A 19,547-nucleotide genomic window follows, 5' to 3' on the forward strand; every position below is an offset into this window, starting at 1 on the left:
GGAGCCGAGAACACTCAAAAGGCGTATTCAGAAATAATACGAAGTCACACAAATAACAGCCAAAAATTAATTAAACTCAGTGACCTGATACGTGCAGTCAACTTTGGACTTCAGTCAACCACATTTGGGATGATGGGTTAGGTTGGCATTATGTCTGGCTATATCTCTCATTACCCATCTCCTAGAATCCCTGACCACTGGCAAAGGCCACATCTATATTGATCATTCAATGCAGTTTGAAGGCAGCTAAGCAGTTTCACAGATCAGTGGTTGTTATACAATGCACACCACAAACACTTTTTAAGTTGTGAATTTTAATCTGCATTTTTATCATTGGATTTTAACTTGTATTTTAACTCTGTGAATCTTATTGTATGTCTTTTAATAGTGTTTTATCTCTTGTTTTAATTACATTGTATCCTGCCTCAAGTCACAGGGAGAAATTGGTAAATAATAATAATAATAATAATAATAATAATAATAATAATAATAATATTAATTGTATGACACAGCAAACAAGATAGATATACTGGATTTCATTTCACAAAATCACAAGTCGAACACTTCCCAAGTGTTTAGGACTGTGTGATGTATTTTCGGATGATGCGTGCAGATCCCAGTACGGTGGCCTTTTGCAGTTGACAGATCGTGATTTTGTCAATGTCTATTGTTTCCAAATGCCGGCTGAGATCTTTTGGCACGGCACCCAATGTTGTTATTATTATTGTTGTTATTATTATTTGCTTATCCTGGTTAAGAGCTTTAAACAGGGATAAGCAAAGTCATGGATACTCCAGAATAGAACCTTTAATGTGCATCAGTGGACTTTAATATAAACCACATTGTATGGTGAAAGCAGCTCCACAGAATATGAATTATTGTTGCAGACACTTGAAGCATGGAAGAAGAGGTAGCTTGAAAGACAAAGATCTGTGTGTGAAAGGGAGGACCTTCGCACTTCACTTCCAACATTATTTTTTAAAATGAGTAAAAATGGTAAGGGGGCAGTTCATATAGGAAAGACATCTCGGAAAATGAGGAAGGAGGGCAGTGGAATAGACACTCACACATTCATATCATAAACAATGTCACACTTCCACAAACCCAGAAATTTCAGGTAGGAATAAAAAAAAACCAGGCAGAAAATTCTGAAACAATGTATGCTTAGGAAAATATCATAGAGGTATTTTTTTTAAAGATGCAAACAAGAAGCAATAAGAACAGTAATACATGTTTCTAAATAAAATCTGAAAGTGCCCAGATATTATGGTTTTTGGTTCACATTTCTAGGGCCTTCTCCTTTGTTTTTAACCCCCGGTGTGTATTGTGCAACAGTGCAAGTTATCAAAGTCTATAATTATCATTTGCTACAATGTGATACATCTGGAATGGAAACATGTATCTTGCCTCCAGTCATATTTCTGATCAGTTATTCCAACAGTTCTTCAAACTCATTCTATGGACATTGTGTTCATAGTGTTACTTCTGTAATTTTTTTTCACGAACATATTATTTTACTGCCATATCCAATAAATTAGGTAAAGCATGACACATCGTAGTTTTGTTTGTGCTGAACTCGTGTGCATTTCAAATCAGTTGATAAATATAGAAATGGGACACACTTCTTCACACAGCAGGGAATTGCCTAAGTATATTCAATTATACTCTTTTGATTATGTGCTGCCCTGAAGAAACTCTAAAGATAACAGGTTTTCAGAAAGGAAAGGGGCAGCTGGGAACTTTTAAGAAAATACACTCTTTTATAATGTCTTTTCTCTCTCTCCTTTCCAAAAGAGTGCTAGCTTGACTTGCATTTCAAATTTAAATATTTCTGATCTCAGCTGGATATTGTTGTAGCCTACAAATGTTTTTAGAGATACAGGGCAGGTTCTTTGAAAAGAAGCCCAAGTACCAACACATTATTTCCAGAAATCAGTCATTTATATTTGCTCTCAGTAAGTGTTCAAAATGCCACGTGAAAAATGACTTTTGTGCTTCCTTGATAGCTCTTTAGCCCAGTAGGAATTCCATGCATGATACCACATGGTTTCACTAGATAGCACCATCTGTTAATTTGCAGAAATATTACATACTAAATAGATCCTGAATGAAGCGCCTAGACTTACGTGCCATCCTGGCGAGTGATGGTGTAGCCGTACTTTGGATACTTGACAAAAGACACATTGACGCCAACAAGTGGAGTTCCATCTGTAGTCACCACTTGGCCTCTTATAAGAGATACAAGACTAGGAAAGAAACACAGTTAAAATGTCAATGCTGAAACAAAGCCTTAGGGACTAGGAATACTAGGCTGGATGTGCTTATTCTGGCATAAAGGCATTTTCACTCTTGATTTAAAGTGATGCTGCATGTCACAAACAACAGAATGGGAGCAACGTTGCAGGACTCCTGGGCCCACAAACAAGTGCAAGGAATGCCTCTGTTACTCTTTGGCTTCAAAGAGCAGGCCACAAATAGACACGGGTGTATTTAAAATTTAAATGGGGCCACACAGGATTTGATCAGCCAGCTATTTGTTTGGGTCTGTATTTCCATTCAGGGAAATAAAGAGCTTGATTACTGAGAAGAGAATTAGCTGTATTTGCAAAGTTTGCTCTGTTAACTTGACTATCTTTTTAGTTTTGAGGCCTGAAATAAATCAAACTGCATCAGTTAGACAAAGGGCACCAGTTGAAACTTAAAATGTCTCACTGGAAACAACCTACTCATGTGTGGCACCTGTCAGCAAAGCAGCAGAATACCATTTCTGCCACAACTATTCATTAATGCCAATTCACTTTAGAGGCTTTGAGAGGGATTGCCTCCCCCATAAAATATGCACTGTAAAGTGGCCCTAATAGGCTAACAATTAGCAGTGCCTGCTTTAGTTCTCTGGAAGCAGGATTGAAAAGGATAGCAGGATTTTTGATTGGCTGTCATAATCCCATCTGATAGGAAGAAAGTCCCATTTCTGAAAGTGGATTGGCCTCTCACTTGCATACCAAATACAACTTTGCATTGCAGACAGACATCCATTAATGTGATTGGGCAGCCATCCTTTCTTCTTTGGAGTCCTTTTTGCTGAATCATATATGTTTTCTCTGTTAAAAATAATGCTAAAGTACACAGCTATGAATTTTTATTACTTGTGGGAATAAAGATCTCTTTATTATTCAATCCCTGGTAAAGGGGGAAATTTGGCCAGGGTAGATTGCAAAAAAATGAAGCAATGAAGTGGCCACTGCACATGCATGTGTTCTCTCTCCCCCCCCTCTTCCTCTCCTCTCCCTCCCTCTCCCCCCCCCCCCCTTCTGCTTGGCTGGATGCTGGGACTGTGATTTTCCTAGGCTGTGGGGTGTGTATAGGAGATTTGGCTTTTCTTAATTAGACACCTCCATAAAATTATTAGATACTATAGGTCTTGGCTTCACCATCAGAGCTTTCCTCCCTATGCTGAACTGCAAGCCTCTGTTCAAATGCCTTTGAATGTCCAAATCCACATGCAAAGAGTCTCGGGTGGGGAAGAGATCGTGTTTGATGGCACAAAGCTATAGCGCTTGGATTGTGGGCTTTCTCCTTGCTCCCTCTAGAACTAGTTATAGTCATTAAATTCTGTTCACCAGCATTGATTGCCTTTCACAGAGCTGCAAGGATTACAATTCATTTCATTTGGCCATCATATTTCATTTCCTGGAATTTATGAAGGACAAATCTCTGCAATCACATTCGTGATCATAAATTGACTGGGAAATTGGAAATAGTAAGGGAATTACTAGGGTGAGTGAAAATGTGAGCTCTTGCTCATATTCTCTTTTCCAGAATATGACATTCACAAATTATGACATATGCAAAGCACCAAAGACTAGCTCCCTTGTGCAAGCAAGTGACATATTTTCTCCACACAAGAGGCACTAAGTCATGTACAGAAATGCTTAGTGTGAGCACAAGATGGAGAAAAGACAGATGGCAATCATTGCTTGATTAGAGACATAGGCTTAAACCCAATGGGATTTTGCCATGGGATTTTCAGTTCCACCTTATCCCCAGCAGCCTGTGGCACCAAAATCCTGCTCAGAATTGTTTCCTAGAGCAGATTTGAGAGCATGTGGCAACTTGCCAGAGGGAAGGAGGAATGTCCCCATCCTTCTTCTGAAAGTAGAAATGCACAACTGAAAACATGCCATTGTTTTTCTACTACAAGAATCGATGCCTGCCTGCATCCTGGTACAGCTCTCATACCCGAACAACACTCCCTCTATGTGTGAACTTAGCATCACTAGCACCTCTTCCTTCCTTCCCTCCCTCTCTCCCTCCCTCTTTTTCTTTCGTTTTCCCTGCCCAAGATGTCTATTTGCCAACAGGGAGAAAATTCATGTAATGAAAAGTTTCATTTCTGAGCTGCCTATTTGCTGGCAAGTTTGTAGCTGATACACCATGGCTAAGACAAAAATGCTCACATCTACAGTTCTCGGACTGCGTTTCATCTCAGTGTTAAGGCATTGCCCCCCCCCCCTCTCATTTCAGCACTCACATGAGTTTAGGTCTAAGTTTAAGGTAAATGTAAAGGTTTTCCCCTGACATTAAGTCTAGTTGTGTCTGACTCTGGGGGTTGATGCCCACCTCCATTTCTAAGCCAAAGAGCGGGCATTGTCTGTAGATGCCTCCAAGGTCCTGTGGCTGGCATGACTGCATGGAGTGCTGTTACCTTCCCACTGGAGCAGTAACTATTGATGGTAACGCTTTGCCTCAGAAAAATCCTGCAAATCTCTTGGGAAGACAGGCAGACAAATGTCAGTGTGCTTGAGGAAGCAAAGACCACCAGCACTGAAGCGATGCTCCTACGCCATCAACTTTGCTGGACTGGCCACGTCCGAATGCCCGATCACCGTCTTCCAAAGCAGCTACTCTACTCCAAATTCAAGAACGGGAGACGGAATGTTAGTTGGCAGGAAAAGAGATTTAAAGATGGGTTTAAAGCCAACCTTAAAAACTGTGGCATAGACACTGAGAACTGGGAAGTCTTGGCCCTTGAGTGCTCTAATTGGATGTCAGCTGTGACCAGCAGTGCTGCGGAGTTCAAAGAGGCACAAATAGAGGGCTAAAGGGAGAAATGTGCCAAGAGGAAGGCCCGTCAAGCCAACCCTGACCGAGACCGCCTTCCACCTGGAAACCGATGGCCTCACTGCGGGAAAACATGCAGATCAAGAATAGGTCTCTTCAGCCATCTACGGATCCATCCCCAAGATAGCAAAGATGGAGGACCATCATCCTTAAACTACGAGGGATCGCCTAAGTAAGTAAGTAAGTAAGTAACTATTGATCCATTCTGATTGCATGTTTTTGAACTGCTAGGTTGGCAGAAGCTGGGGCTAACAGCTGGAGCTTGCCCTGCTCCCCGGATTTGAATTGCTGGCCGTTCAGTCAGCAAGTTCAGCAGCTCAGCGGTTTAACTACTGTGCCACCAGGGGCTCCTTTAGTATACTTAATATACTTAGGTCTAAGTATACAAAAGTTCAAATGATAGAGATTTGAGCATACTAATCCCTGGGCCCTCAGTGGCACGGTGGGTTAAACCGCTGAGTTGCTAAATTTACTGACTGAAAGGTTGGTGGTTCAAATCTGAGGAGTGAGGTGAACTCCCACTGTTAGCCCCAGCTTCTGCCAACCTAGCATTTCGAAAACATGTAAATGTGAGTAGATAAATAGGTAGTGCTTTGGCAGGAAGGTAATGGTACTCCATGCAGTCATGCTGGCTGACCTTGGAGGTGTCCACGGACAACGCTGGCTCTTTGGCTTAGAAATGGAGATGAGCATCGGCCCCCAGAGTTGGTCACAACTAGACTTAATGTCAGGGGCATGCATGTACTTGTGTGCTTGGGCACAAGGAGCTTGGAAAGAGAGAGAAATGCTGGAGTGTGGGCTAAAATGCATACAGAGCCACTCTGGTTTTATGGGATCAAAGGTGGATGCCCATTTCCACGTTGGCGGGATGATGATTCTGCTCCAAGTTTTAGCTGGAATTTCAAAGCCACACGGCCAGTTCAAGACCCTGGATAACTCATTTAAAATTATTGCTGAAATGTACAGCAGGTTCCTACCCAGTTAGTCGCCACTATATGGGAGTCTCTTTGGTGGGAGAATTAAAAGTTTGGTCTACAGCTCCAATAATCCTCCAGCCTGCATAGCCAGTGGCAAGCTTTGGGGCAGATCTTAAACACTCACACTTTTAAAGTGTGCTCATAAGTATCTTCCTTATTATAAGGAGCCCTGAAGCTATACTATTAACATAAAAACAAAGAGTTTTTAAAAGAACAAACAGGGTCCTACCAACTGAATTTTCTTATAATTGATGCTGCAACCACAAGACCACGCAGATGCATCAGAGATGAACACAAACAAAATCACCACAAGCAACAACCATTTTTCTTAATAGCTCTACTCTATGCATCCTATTCTTTGTCAGTCTCAACAGCCTGGCAGCCTTTAACAGTGACGCAGGTTAGTAAGTCCAGTTTAAAATATACTGAATAGACATGAATGTTACAGGCATAAACTTGAAATATACATGTAAGTATGCACAAAAACTAAAGGCTTATAGTAGTAATAATAATTTTAAAAAGGATTTTAAATCTTCTAAGAATGAACAAAGTCCCCCTTTTCCTAAGTGCCTCATAATGACATGCAGTTATGATCTTCTGTTATCTTTCAGTTATCAATGTAACAAGATCAAGAATCTGGATCAGGAAGTGTCTGACTCAGTCAATAACTTTGGCTTCTCATAAGAATCTATTTTCCCATCAGGACTGCTCAGAGGACCCATGTTCTTTTGAGTCAAATCTTAGCCACTACAAAGGGCATGCAATTCAGTACTCCTTGGAATGATTTTATAGCAGCCATAACATTTACTCTCAGTAGAGTATGATCAAAGTCCTATACAAACATTCAGGGTTCTAGTAGTAAAAAGACAAGTGAACTACTGGAAGGTAGGCTGCAGGTTGCTCTCATCATGATCTGGTAGATGAAAAAAAGAAGGATGCTTAGCCAAAGAAAACCAGATAAGTAACCTATAATCATCTACCTAAGCATCTGAAATCAATTTTACATCAATTTTTACAGCAATGAGACCTGGAAATTCTAGCAGTTAATAGTTCAAAGAAGGAACAATACAAAATAGTAGTAAGTGATTTGTCAGCATCCAGAAAGTTACAGCTTTCTCCTGTTCTTGTTGCCTTCTAATAAATGATTTGCGAAGCTGACAATGCAATGACTCCTTAAAGTAAGACTACTTTAGATACTTCCAAGCATGGGGCTGTCATATTCTTCTTCTTCTTCATAAACACAGTCGTTTCAACTCTTCGTGACCTCATGGACCAGTACACGCCAGAGCTCCCTGTCAGCCATCGCCGCCCCCAGTTCCCTCAAGGTCAAGCCAGTCACTTCAAGGATACCATCCATCCATCTTGCCCTTGGTCGGCCTCTCTTCCTTTTTCCTTCCATTTTCCCCAGCATCATGATCTTCTCCAAGCTTTCCTGTCTTCTCATGATGTGGCCAAAATACTTCATCTTTGCCTCTAATATCCTTCCCTCCAGTGAGCAGCTGGGCATTATTTCCTGGAAGATGGCCTGGTTGGATCTTCTTGTGATCCAAGGCACTCTCAAGATTTTCCTCCAGCACCAAAGTTCAAAAACATCTATCTTCCTTCACTCAGACTTCCTTATGGTCCAGCTCTCGCATTCATAGGTTCCTATGCGGGCCTTCGTTGACAGTGTGATGTCTCTGCTTTCCCCTATTTTATCGAGGTTGGCCATTGCTCGCCTCTCAAGAAGTAAACGTCTTCTGATTTCTTGCTGCATCTGCAGTGATCTTCGAGCCTAGAAATATAAAGTCTGTCACTGCCTCCACGTTTTCTCCCTCTATTTGCCAGTTATCAATCGGTCTGGTTGCCATGATCCTGGTTTTCTATATGTTTAACTGCAGCCCGGCTTTTGCACTTTCTTCTTTCACCTTGGTGATGAGGCTCCTCAGCTCCTCCTCACTTTCAGCCATCAGAGTGGTATCATTTGCATATCTAAGGTTGTTAATTTTTCTTCCAGCAATTTTAACTCCAGCCTTGGATTCATCAAGACCCGCACATCACATGATGTGTTCTGCGTACAAGTTAAATAGGTAGAGTGAGAGGACATAGCCCTGCCGTACTCCTTTCCCAGTCTTGAACCAATCTGTTGTTCCGTGGTCTGTTCTTACTGTGGCTACTTGGTCTTTATACAGATTTCTCAGGAGACAGACAAAGTGACTTGGTATCCCATACCACCAAGCACATGCCACAGTTTATTATGATCCACACAGTTGAAGGCATTAGAATAGTCTATAAAGCAGAAATAGATGTTTTTCTGAAACTCCCTGGCTTCCTCCATTATCCAGCTTGGACATCTGGCAACTCTCGCTCCATGTATTGCTGGAGTCTGCCTTGCAGGATCTTGAACATTACCTTATTGGCATGAGAAATAAGTGCCACTGTATGGAAGTTCGAGCATTCTTTAGCGTTTCCCTTTTTGGGTATGGGGATATAAATTGATTTTTTCCAATCTGATGGCCATTCTTGTGGCATATGGCATGCATCACCTGTCATATTATTACTAGAATAATAATAATAATAATAATAATAATAATAATAATAATGACGTTAATTTATACCCCACTTTTTATCTCCACAAAGAGACTCAAAGTGGACATCTCAGGCTCCAGTCCTTGACACACTGAGGTGGGATTCTATTTGTGAGGTATGTGTCATAAGTCACACTAGAGAGGTAGGAAGAATTATGTGACACAGTGCCACAGACATATTTTTCTGATAGCATTGGATGCAGACAAGTGCAAACAAAAATGTTTTCTACTGTGCATACCGTAGTGATTGCACATTATGTATTGCAATTGTGCATTGCGCAATGGCATTTAGTCATCAATATGAGTTCTACAATGTTGCTATTCTGCTGAGGGGTGGTATTATAGTGTTAGTGTAATGTGTCCCAGCAAGTGGATGTTTATCCTACCCTAGATGTTGGATTGTACTCTTACTAGAAAGTATACGCCACTAGATCCAGCAGAGATGCTTGAATAATATATATTGCAAACCTAAACACCATTAACTATGGAGTAAGTAACAAAAGAACTCACGCAAGTATGATTTCAGAATAAATACTGGCTCTGTTTCCAATTTAGTTTAATTAAATATCATGCTGCATTGTGTTTACACTTGCCGCATCTACTTAAAGAAACATTTTCTAATACATCTATACATTTATAGTTGAACACTTAGTCCTGAATCTAATTATTAGTCTTAGCTAGAATCTGTGGAAACTTGGTAAGACAGGATTTAGTTAAGTTCTATTAATTTATTGAGTCTATATCCTAGGAAAGACTAACAGTTAGATTAAAGTGCTGAGTACTACTTAAGGTACAGTCCAGGCAGAGAAGGAATTAGAAGTGACTAATGCTTCTAATATTCCTCACCCTTGGTTATTCTGGTTAGGGGTTGCTGGGATTTGCAGTCCTATACAGTTTAGTAGGCTATATGTTTCCAATCCTTGCCCCAAGACATGGACATAGCATCCAAAAATCCCCTTAAGGGATTTATTTATTTTGTGACTGCAGATGAGCATGTCATGCCACCTACTGCTTTTTAAATTCCTCTCAGTTTCAAAAGGGATATGTGATGTGGCATGAAAGATTGTTGATTGAAACAAATGGTCATAGAATCCTCTGGGTGCCTGCAAACATTTACCAAACAACTGATCTCTGTTTGTTACAGTAAGAAACCGTAAAACCCATTTTATGTACAAGATTTGTGTTCTTTATAATGTGCCCAAGACCATGCAAAAGGTATGGGACAGAGACCAGAAAGATATACTTGCTTTCTATTAGACAGATGAATTTTATATATAAAAATGTAGAGCATGAAATATGACAATATATTTATCCCACCCTCTCCTTCTAATATATCATTACAATGTTTAGTCGAGTTATTGTTTAGATTTTAAAAACATATTTTGACTGCCCCCAATAGAAGGAAAAACGTTATTTAAACATGCACATAACTTTCAGGTTGAATATTTCAAACACATTATTAGTAAAATGAAAGGGAGCACTAGCTCTAACTTAAAACTGGGAATGAAATAAATAACCATTAAAAGGTAAAATGTGCAATCAAAGAGATGTTTGTCTTGACAATGCAGTACAAAACAGCGGAATTGGCCATCTGGAAACCAGAGCACACCCAGCTCTTATGACAAAGATATCATTTTTGCTTCTAAAGCATTTGGCTTTACCTTTATGTCCCTTCCGTCCTGCCACCCCCGCCTGCATGCAAAATAAATCCACTGCTACCTTTCCCCATATGGAGCTAAAATGTAAAGCTGGCACCATGACATAAACACAGCATTAAGAAATCATATGAAAAGCCAAGAATGGGATTTTTTCCTTGAGATGGAAAAGTGTATCCCTACTGAAAGCAGCATTCCATGTTAAACTGTTATTAAAAACTCTGCCAGAAGTACTTCCGTATCTTTATAAAAGCCATATTTGGGGCTGTTACCTGCTGTTGAATGGATTTTCTCCAGGGATGATATGAGTGCTGTCTTTGCCCACTAACAGCTTGATTCGATCATAGAATGACTTTACAATTGGCGCACCAGAGTGACTTTGTTGTATGATGTCTAGGGGGTCACGTGAGCCACGGCAGAGCAGGCTGTTCTGACAAGTTGACTGGAGGCAGCAGTCAGGATCCAGGCAGTCCACAAGTCCGTCTGAAATGGAAGAACAAAGAGACTGCTTATTCCCCAATCACCTGGACTGGAATAATCCCAGTGTTTTCACCATCTGTGAACATTGTGTGTGTGTGCTTTTGAGTTACCTGTTGATTTAGGTGAGCCCCTGAATTTCATAGTTTTCTATGGCAAGGAATATGCAGGAGTCATATGTCAATGCCTCACTCTGATATTTTTTGGTTGTCTCCTATACATGTCCTAACCAGGGTTTATACATGTCCTAACCAGCTTGGCCTCCAAGATCAGACAAGAAGTAATGCCAAGCAGTAGGTTGTAAAACCCAGAGTACAAAGAGGTTCACTACTTTAGTGTTAACCAAGCTGTTTAACTTCCAAGACTTCAGGATACTTACGACTTACAATCATTCCAACTGCTGCACTCAATTGAGTCTGTACAATGCAAAAACAAGTATTGCAGGAACTAGTATGTCTCAGGTGTAAATAAGATGTGTCTCTCAAATGTTTTCGGTCTATAGCAGTGCTTCTCATTCTGTGCTCCGCGGAGCCCTTAGGGTTCCAAAAAGCACAGTCAAGAGCTCTGTGGAGTCCCTGCAGACCACATCAATTCCCCCTTGCCTAGGAAGCATGCAGCCTGTGGAGCCCCACTGGCGCCAGCACAGCCTATGGGGCCTCCCCACCACTTTGACTGATTTTTCCTGTAAGGTAGAAGGAGGCTGGACTGGATGGCTCCAGGGCTGCTTCTATTATTATTATTATTATTATTATTATTATTATTATTATTATTATTATTATTATTATTGCAAAGGCTGGGTGGTCATCTATTGGGGGTATTCTAACTGTGCTTTTCCTGCAAGGCAGAAGCAGGTTGGACTGGGTGGCCCCTGGGGTTACTCGCATCATCATCATCATCACAAAGGCTGGATGGCCCCTGGAGTCTTATTTATGTTTTATTTTATAGATGGTTTTATGTGTTATATATGCTGATTGTTTTGGACTTGTATTGCTTTTAATATGTTATAAGCCGCTTTAGGTCCCTTTGTGGGAGAAAAGAAGGATAGAAATAAAGATTTATTATTATTTCACTGAAATACTGTTAAGTTTATGTTGCTTAAAATTGTTCTTTATTTTAAATATTCTTTCTTTCTTTCTTTTTTGCACTACAAACAAAATATGTGCAGTGTGCATAGGAATTTGTTTATGTTTTTTCAATTAGTTCACACAAACATCCTCCATCCATCTGCCACTGCCCCGGCCCATCTATAAAATTTTAAAAGGCAATGCGGCCCCTATGTCCAAAAGCTTCTTGGGGCTCTATGAGAAACATTTCCTTCCAAAAGGGCTCAGCAGTATTAAAAGTTTGAGAACTCCTGGTCTACAGTATCCCTTAGAACTAACCAATGGTGAGCAGTCATGGAAATTTTAGTCCTAAAATGCTTGCTAGCACTAAATCCACACCATAGGGTGGCTGTCTACAGAATAAAAAGCATAAATTATAAGTAATTTAAAAATATTCTTAGGTTTTATGAGCAATATGGCAGTTTCTCTGTACTGTCATTATTAAAGCATCACTCATGGATGAAGGTACAGTAGAGTTTCGGTTATCCAATTTCCGTTTATCCAACACTGCATATTATTTGAGGCCCGGGGCTGCCCTCCCTTGCTCACTCACCTGGCTGGGTCCTGGTTCTGCTGCTGCTGCTGGGACCTAGCCCAGTGAGTGAATGAGAGAGCGAGGGAAAGCAGGTGAGTGAGTGAGTTCGAGCGACAAAGGTGGCAGCCACAGCAGAAGCAGAAGCCTGGAAGAGGCAACCAGGCTCCTGCTTCTGTGCTGCTGCACCTTTGTTGCTCGCCCTAGCTCTCTCGCTCACTCACTTGCCCTCCCCTGCTCTCTCACTCACTCACCGGGCTGGGATCTGGTTCTGCCGCCATTTCCGGGACCCAGCCCAGTGAATGAGTGCGGGAGTGAAGGAGGATAGGTGAGTGAGTGAGAGAGCGAGGTCAGGAGACAAAGGCAGCAGTGGCGGTAGAACCAGGACCTGGCCAGTGAGTGAGCGGGGTAGGAAACCAGGGCCTGGAGGAGGCAGAAAGGGAGGCCAGCGAGTGAGCGATCCCTCCCTATTATCCAACATTTTCACTCATCTGATATTCTGCCTGCCCATTTATGTCAGATAACCAAGACTTTACTGTAATTCTGATTAAAAAATGAAAGAGTATTGGCAACATTACGTAGTACTTTTCCCCACATCCATGGTAAGTCTTTAGTTGAGAAAAGTTCTTTGCATGCTCTAGTTGTAGTCTTTTTCTTTTTTTCAAGGTCAGTGGCTTGTTGACATAATCTACATTCTTCCCCCCATCTAAGTCTATTTCTACTAATTTTAAAAAATGAGGATATAATTGGGTTCCCTTAAGAACTTGTTCCAGTTTTTCTGTTAAAGCCCAAACTCTCCCCCCGGTATTCTGTTTTCTCTGTGTTTGCGACAGTCCTGCAACACAGCAGATTGGAAATTGTGCTCTGTTCTGAGTTTGCTCCATGTTTTTACCCAGGCAGCTGTGAGTGAGGAGAATCCTATCACTATATTAAGGAATAAAAAAAGCAATAAAAAGATAGAAATGTCGTCTTTCTACAAATTTATATTTACCTGCTCCAGTTATTCTCATTCTCTCTCTCTCTCTCTCTCTCTCTCTCTCTCTCTCTCTCTTTCTCCATCTATATATTATGTTTGCTCTTGGAGTGAGCATATGTTATGGCTCTAATGACCTCATCAAGCTGCATGATTATGGGCTGCAGTGGCTGAACACTTTTGACGACACCATGAACTTTAAATTGGCACACCAATCTCTCAGTGGCCTGTCAGTCATGAGAATAACATCTCCATGCCAGCGAACCCCCTTGGATATAGTCTGACATTGCAATCTTCAGTAAATTACCCTGTCACTGCCAATCTTACAGTTATCTCGCAAACAATCAAGGAGGCAATCAAACTGTTCTGAAGTGCCAGTTCAAGACCTGGGGAGTGAAGGAGAGGGGGTTGAGATGTCTCCATTCAATGCCAGCCAGAAACCTGTGCTTGGATACTGAATAGGAGACCATATACACACATCTGGATAGTACTTTGGAGTATCTATATTTTGGAAAACACGCACACACTACTCATATGGATAGTACACTATAGGTTCCATGATTAATTGTCCACAAAAATGCACAGCAGAGATACCCTTGTATGTCACTATAAGGCTTGCTAATGTTTATGCATTCACATAACCTACATGTTTCAGCAGTACAAAGGAATCCTTCTCATCTCTAGCATAATATCTTTTGTTCTGCAACTTTGTCACAATAGGTGACAGGACACATGGTGGGAGATTTCCAAAGTACATGTGAAGTACACTTGGAGAGAAAATACTCAAAGTGCAAATAGAGAAAGAAACCGAAGTCATTTCCCACTGACTTTCTGAAAAACACACTTGCCATTAGAACTGGAAGAATATCATGTTCTAATAGTATCAGTAACAAATCTCTTTGAAGGTCTATGTCAGCAATCGTAAACACATTGTTGTTTTTGTTTTTGTTGTTGTTGTTGCTGCTAAATACCTTCCGTACTAGGTAGTTAAACCCAGAGAATACAGTGGAAATCATTTCCATGAAAGCATGCATAGAGTTGCTCTGTAAATAGCATTTCAAGGGATTATTTTAATAATGAAGAAATTTCTAAAGTTTTGCAGACTACTGTCACACAAATTGTTCAAAATTGAAACTCAAACACATGCCCACATCCATATCTGCAACTGGTATTTGTACATAGTGATGTTACTGTTATATTGAATGTAAGCAATGAGATTGAGGCCAGTGTGGGTAGTTAATGAAAGTTTTACAGAACATAGTTCTGTGAATAATAACCAAAATATAGGTATCCCAAGGTTAATTATCATGCTTTTGTTGGTTCCTTAAGAGAGAAAAAACACATCTCACTTGCATGATTTTTCATTAAAAGAATTTCTGGCTATCTTGAAAAGCTCACATTCTAAGAAACAAGTGAACTAATTAAAAGGAAATTGTTAAAGGTCTTAACCATTTTAAAGCATGAAGTTTGAAAAGTTTTAACATAATTTAAATTTGTACCCACTGTAACAAATATTGGTAAACCTAATTACTCTTATTAATATGATATACTATACTAGAAATTCATATACGACTATGTGTATATAGGTGTGTGAGTACTAGGTATAATAAGTCCTGATTTTTTAAAAAAAGGCTAATAGATTTCTAACAGAATCCAAATACATTTGGACATATGCATTGACTCATATCGCCTTTCCCACACTTAAGGGAAACTACACAGGAATATGAGGGAATAAATGTATTCTCTTAGAAACATCCTCCTTTCAAAATCTTCTTGTGCTAGGGATTAGTATTGCTGATATTAGAAAGTAGTTTTGTAGGCTGTAAAGGTTTTCTAATAAAACATTACTGAAATAACAAAGACTTTTACTTGTGCAACTCTGCTTCACTCAACTATCCCATTTCAGCAGAATACAATAGGCTAATCCCATTGTTAGTCCCAACTGGATTACACCTACTGAGTAATAGGATTAGTAATCATGTCAATTTACCATTCAGCAATTGATATAATTGATCTACTGTAGATGGGATTAACAATTGGATTTAATCCGAAATGAATGGTAGCAATGGTCCCATACATAGTATAGTCCCTCCGGAGTGGGAAATTCATGCCTGTGTTCACCCTAAATCATGGGAAATACTTTGGGTGCATACCACTGTTTGCATATAATAATGGTTCCTCAGGACTTTGACTTCAGCAGAAACAATCCTAGAGGAAGATAATTATATTTGTTACTTAACTAAAGATGCAACATATTTTCTGCTTAACATTGTTTTGCAGACTCAACTGTGTAATAGTAGTAGTATTCAAACTAGTAGTAGTTCAGAATGCAGTTCAGAATTAAGATTCAGCCCTAACCATATTTTGTAACCACCTTTCCTTGCAGTGACAAAATTAAAGCAAGAATATGCTTTTTAAAAAGCGTAACTATTGCTAAGTAAACTACTATAGGAACAGCAACAGAGGTCCAGTGCAGATCTATCATTCCTGATTATGTAAACACAGTTTGGAAGCTTGAAACATGTCAAAGACTTTCAGTCTCCACTCTCCACTCATGTTATTTGCTGCCTTAAATTAGAAGGAACCATGATTGAAGCTAGTCCAGAAATTAAAGAGAGATGATAATGATGAAGAGGAATATGAAGAGAAGGAGGAATGAGATACAGGAGTAATATGAGTAACAGTAATAGTAGTAAGCAGCACAACTGACATTCAGGGAAGGTCTTACAGAGGTTATTATGGCTATGATGGTCAAATGAGAATCATGCAGTAGCTCGGAAAGAAAAGAGAAGCTCCAGCCCAAACTGTGAAAGCATAGCTCTATGCTGATGAAGAAACCATTGCTATGATGTGCAACCAGGATCATAGCCCTGGGGGGGGGGGGGGGGCGTTAAAACTTTTTTTAGCGAATCATGAAGAGTAGTTCCATAACTCAAAATAATTTAGAAATCAGGCTCCATTGATAAACTTCAGTGGATACTCAAGACAGATAAACTTCAGTGGACACTCAAGACAGATAACTTCAGTGGATAATCATGAGGATTTGGTTAATCAGTTAAAATTCATGTGTAAACCAGGTTTAAAAAACTGAAAAATTTGGGGGGGGGGGTGAACCCCTAACCCCTCCCCCCCCCCCCCCCCGCAGCTACAACCCTGTGTACAACTACCACACAAACAAAACTTTCCCCTATTTTATTTCAGCAATAAAAACGCACAACCTAGAAATGCTATGCTTCAAAGTCTACCAAGTGTAATCCTATATGTTTTGGCACATTGAAGATACAACTCCTTAAGCTTGTTTGGCCTCAAATTTTATATTATTGTCAAGGAATAACGGGTCTGATTTGTTGGTGTTTTAAAAAAACCTAGGTCTTGAACACAACTATAGATCTTGGCTTCAAGCTTTGGCTTGTTAGAGGACAAAGTAGAGGTCTGAATAATGCTATACTTTTCAGTGTCAGGCAATTTGCTGGTTATCCGTTCCACTTGAAGAAATGAACAACAGAATACTTCCACATTACGGATAGAACAGAACACTAGTTTATTTTTAGGATAAATGCAACCAGTGTGTCAAGAAAGAAGGATGTGGATGTGGAAAGTGACAACACATTTCATCCCATTCCCTACAGAAGAATCACTTTTCTATATTAATTGTTCTTGGTTAATTATGAAATTAACCAGCATAACTGAAGAATTCTTGTTTTACTGAGACTTCTGGATAATACAAATCATGGTAAAATATTACAACTTCCTTTTAATAGTGTGTCATTAGTACTAATACCTACACGTGCCACAATAAATGCCTCTCTGATGCTTAATCTTGCCAGATGTTTGCAGCTAATGTTCAAAATGATAGACTGCTTAGGGATAACTCATTGGGCTAATCTGAAGCATGTCATTCACTATAATTTGATGGAGTAGAGTGAAGAGGACATTCTTTCTCCCTTGCTGCCTCCCCATTGCATGGGCTATTTTATCTTATGAAGACATGAGCATAGCTGGCATCAACAGACATGTGTAATGCTTTCACTCAAAAGAGAGCAGTGTCTGTTATCTCTAGCTGCCTGGCAAACAAGAGCGCACTTGAGGACAAAACTGAGTCTATTGTTTGAGTGTAGTGTGTGTGTGTACTAATACATCCATTCTGCCCTGTTTGTATATATTGAGCTGCTAAACAGTTTGATTAGATTTTTAATTTTGTGTGTGTGTATTTCCCCTGAAATATGCATTTTTCATATATAGTTTATCACATATATATCACACAAACATAAACAGAGTATGCTTTTAACTGAAAACATATCTTTATATGTATACACATTATATATTTTCTTTATTTAGGATTTTATCATCATCTTTCAAAAAGTAAAAAAAAATAAAATGAAAGATAACTGCATTTTGATTCACATGTATTTGTTCAGGAAGGGCAAATTGATTCAGTGGACCAATGAAATCTTTGAGTATTTTGTGGCTAGCCTCCTGTTGGTTAGCTCTAAACCAAAGTAGACCCATTCAATCAAATATTAAATGGTGAATGAACACAGAAGTAAATCCCACTCCTTCAATAAGTCTGATATAGTAAGGACTAGCAAGAGAATTTAGGCTAATGCCTCCTTAATGCTATTACCTTTATGATCTTATTAGTGTGAAATAATTCCTCTTTTCTCCTTTTGGAGTACTACAATCCTATGGCACTTCAATTCTTGGTGGGTTAAAAAAAATGAGACAAATATCTGAACTTGCCCAAATGGCTACAAATGCCCAATGCCAACTTTTGCAGCTGCTAACACATGTTATGCTGGGCCTCTGTCCTCTGTTATTGCTTCTCAAACTTACAACACTACTAGAATCAATAAAAGTAATGGCAGTAATGGTTTTATAAAGTTTTATTAAGACTGAAAGGACAAAAAAGCTTTGTTGTAACATGTACATGAAGTTTTAATGACTATGCTTGCTGCCATATTTTTAATATATTTAAAAGTATCTGTAACAGATTCCAATTGTTTATTACAGTAGCAATTTGGAAGATCACTTTGAGCACCAGGCCTATTGTATTTGCTCAGGGGTGTGTGTACGTGTGTCTTTTTTTCTCTACTGAGGTATTGTGAGTATTTGTATTGAGAACCTTATAAATCTTTTGTCTGAGCAGAATTTGAGACCCCTGCTGTGGCAAAGCTTGATGAGGCAAGCTAAATTACATGATTTGCTTTTGTGCTATGAAATACTTGTATTATCTTAAATGTCACAAGCCTGATGAAATATCAAATCATGGGATGCACCATTGTATAAAAGCAAAGCTTGTCCAAAATAATTATTGCAGCAGGGCATTATCCATTTTATCTTTCTCTTTCCTCCACACCATTTTCCCCCTTGAGATTAAATATGGATTTGTTCTAAGAAACTCAAAGCACACCATTACATTCCAGTAAATAAATAGGTCAAACACACTGCTCAGAAGTTATATTGCTCTGTAAGTGAATTTTATGCTTTAACTAAAGCTAATAACTTCATTTGAAGTCACACAAACCTTTCCTTTTCTTTCTCTACTGTTTCAGTTCAGTTCAGGAACATCATGTCAAGTTTGCTGGTGTCAAACTGATGAAGGTGTATTGGGAAAATATAATACTTGTATTGGAAGCTATATATTGAATGTAATCATATTAGAAATAGGAATAGGAAAAATGTAATCACAAGCAGATTGTGTGCAAATAGCCCCAAAATACACTCTGCTCAGCAAATAACCATCTCCCCATAAGCAGAAGACCAAAGTTCACCCTAAGTGCCAGAGACATATGTCAAGTGTCAACAAGAATAGATAAGCTAATGGACAAGAGACAAATTAAGGCTTTTGGGATGTCAAGATAGAACCTGGCGCCATATAGGAGTGCTAATGACTCTCTGACAAGCTAAGGTAGGGGGGAATTCCCTGACAGCTTAGATGGGAATTCCTTAGATAAAGCCTAATGGAGGGTCGGAGGTCTTGAATAGTCTATATTTTAGGAAAATGCAAAAATAGCTTTTAGTAAAGTGCAAAGTAAGACTTTTTTTGACACTAATTGGTGATGGATAATGCCTAAATGACGTAGATAGATGAAGGCAAAAATAGTATATAAGGACCTGTGTTTCTTTGTTCTGTACCTTCGCT

The 19,547-nt window shown here is 39.5% G+C and overlaps 1 protein-coding gene across 18 annotated transcripts in view; it reads right to left on the reverse strand.

The window, feature by feature from the left end:
• tenm2 (teneurin transmembrane protein 2) overlaps window positions 1-19,547 on the reverse strand; it is a 1,150,537-nt gene that overhangs the window by 75,413 nt on the left and 1,055,577 nt on the right. For all 18 annotated transcript variants that reach the window (XM_062973910.1, XM_062973906.1, XM_062973905.1 and 15 more), the window contains 2 exons: window positions 10,593-10,803; window positions 2,127-2,246 (listed from right to left, as the gene is read on the reverse strand). In XM_062973910.1, the coding sequence (XP_062829980.1) occupies window positions 2,127-2,246; window positions 10,593-10,803 (331 nt within the window). The remainder of the gene's footprint in view (window positions 1-2,126; window positions 2,247-10,592; window positions 10,804-19,547) is intronic.

Source organism: Anolis carolinensis, chromosome 2, assembly GCF_035594765.1.
Source record: "Anolis carolinensis isolate JA03-04 chromosome 2, rAnoCar3.1.pri, whole genome shotgun sequence".
NCBI classification, from domain to species: domain Eukaryota; kingdom Metazoa; phylum Chordata; class Lepidosauria; order Squamata; family Dactyloidae; genus Anolis; species Anolis carolinensis.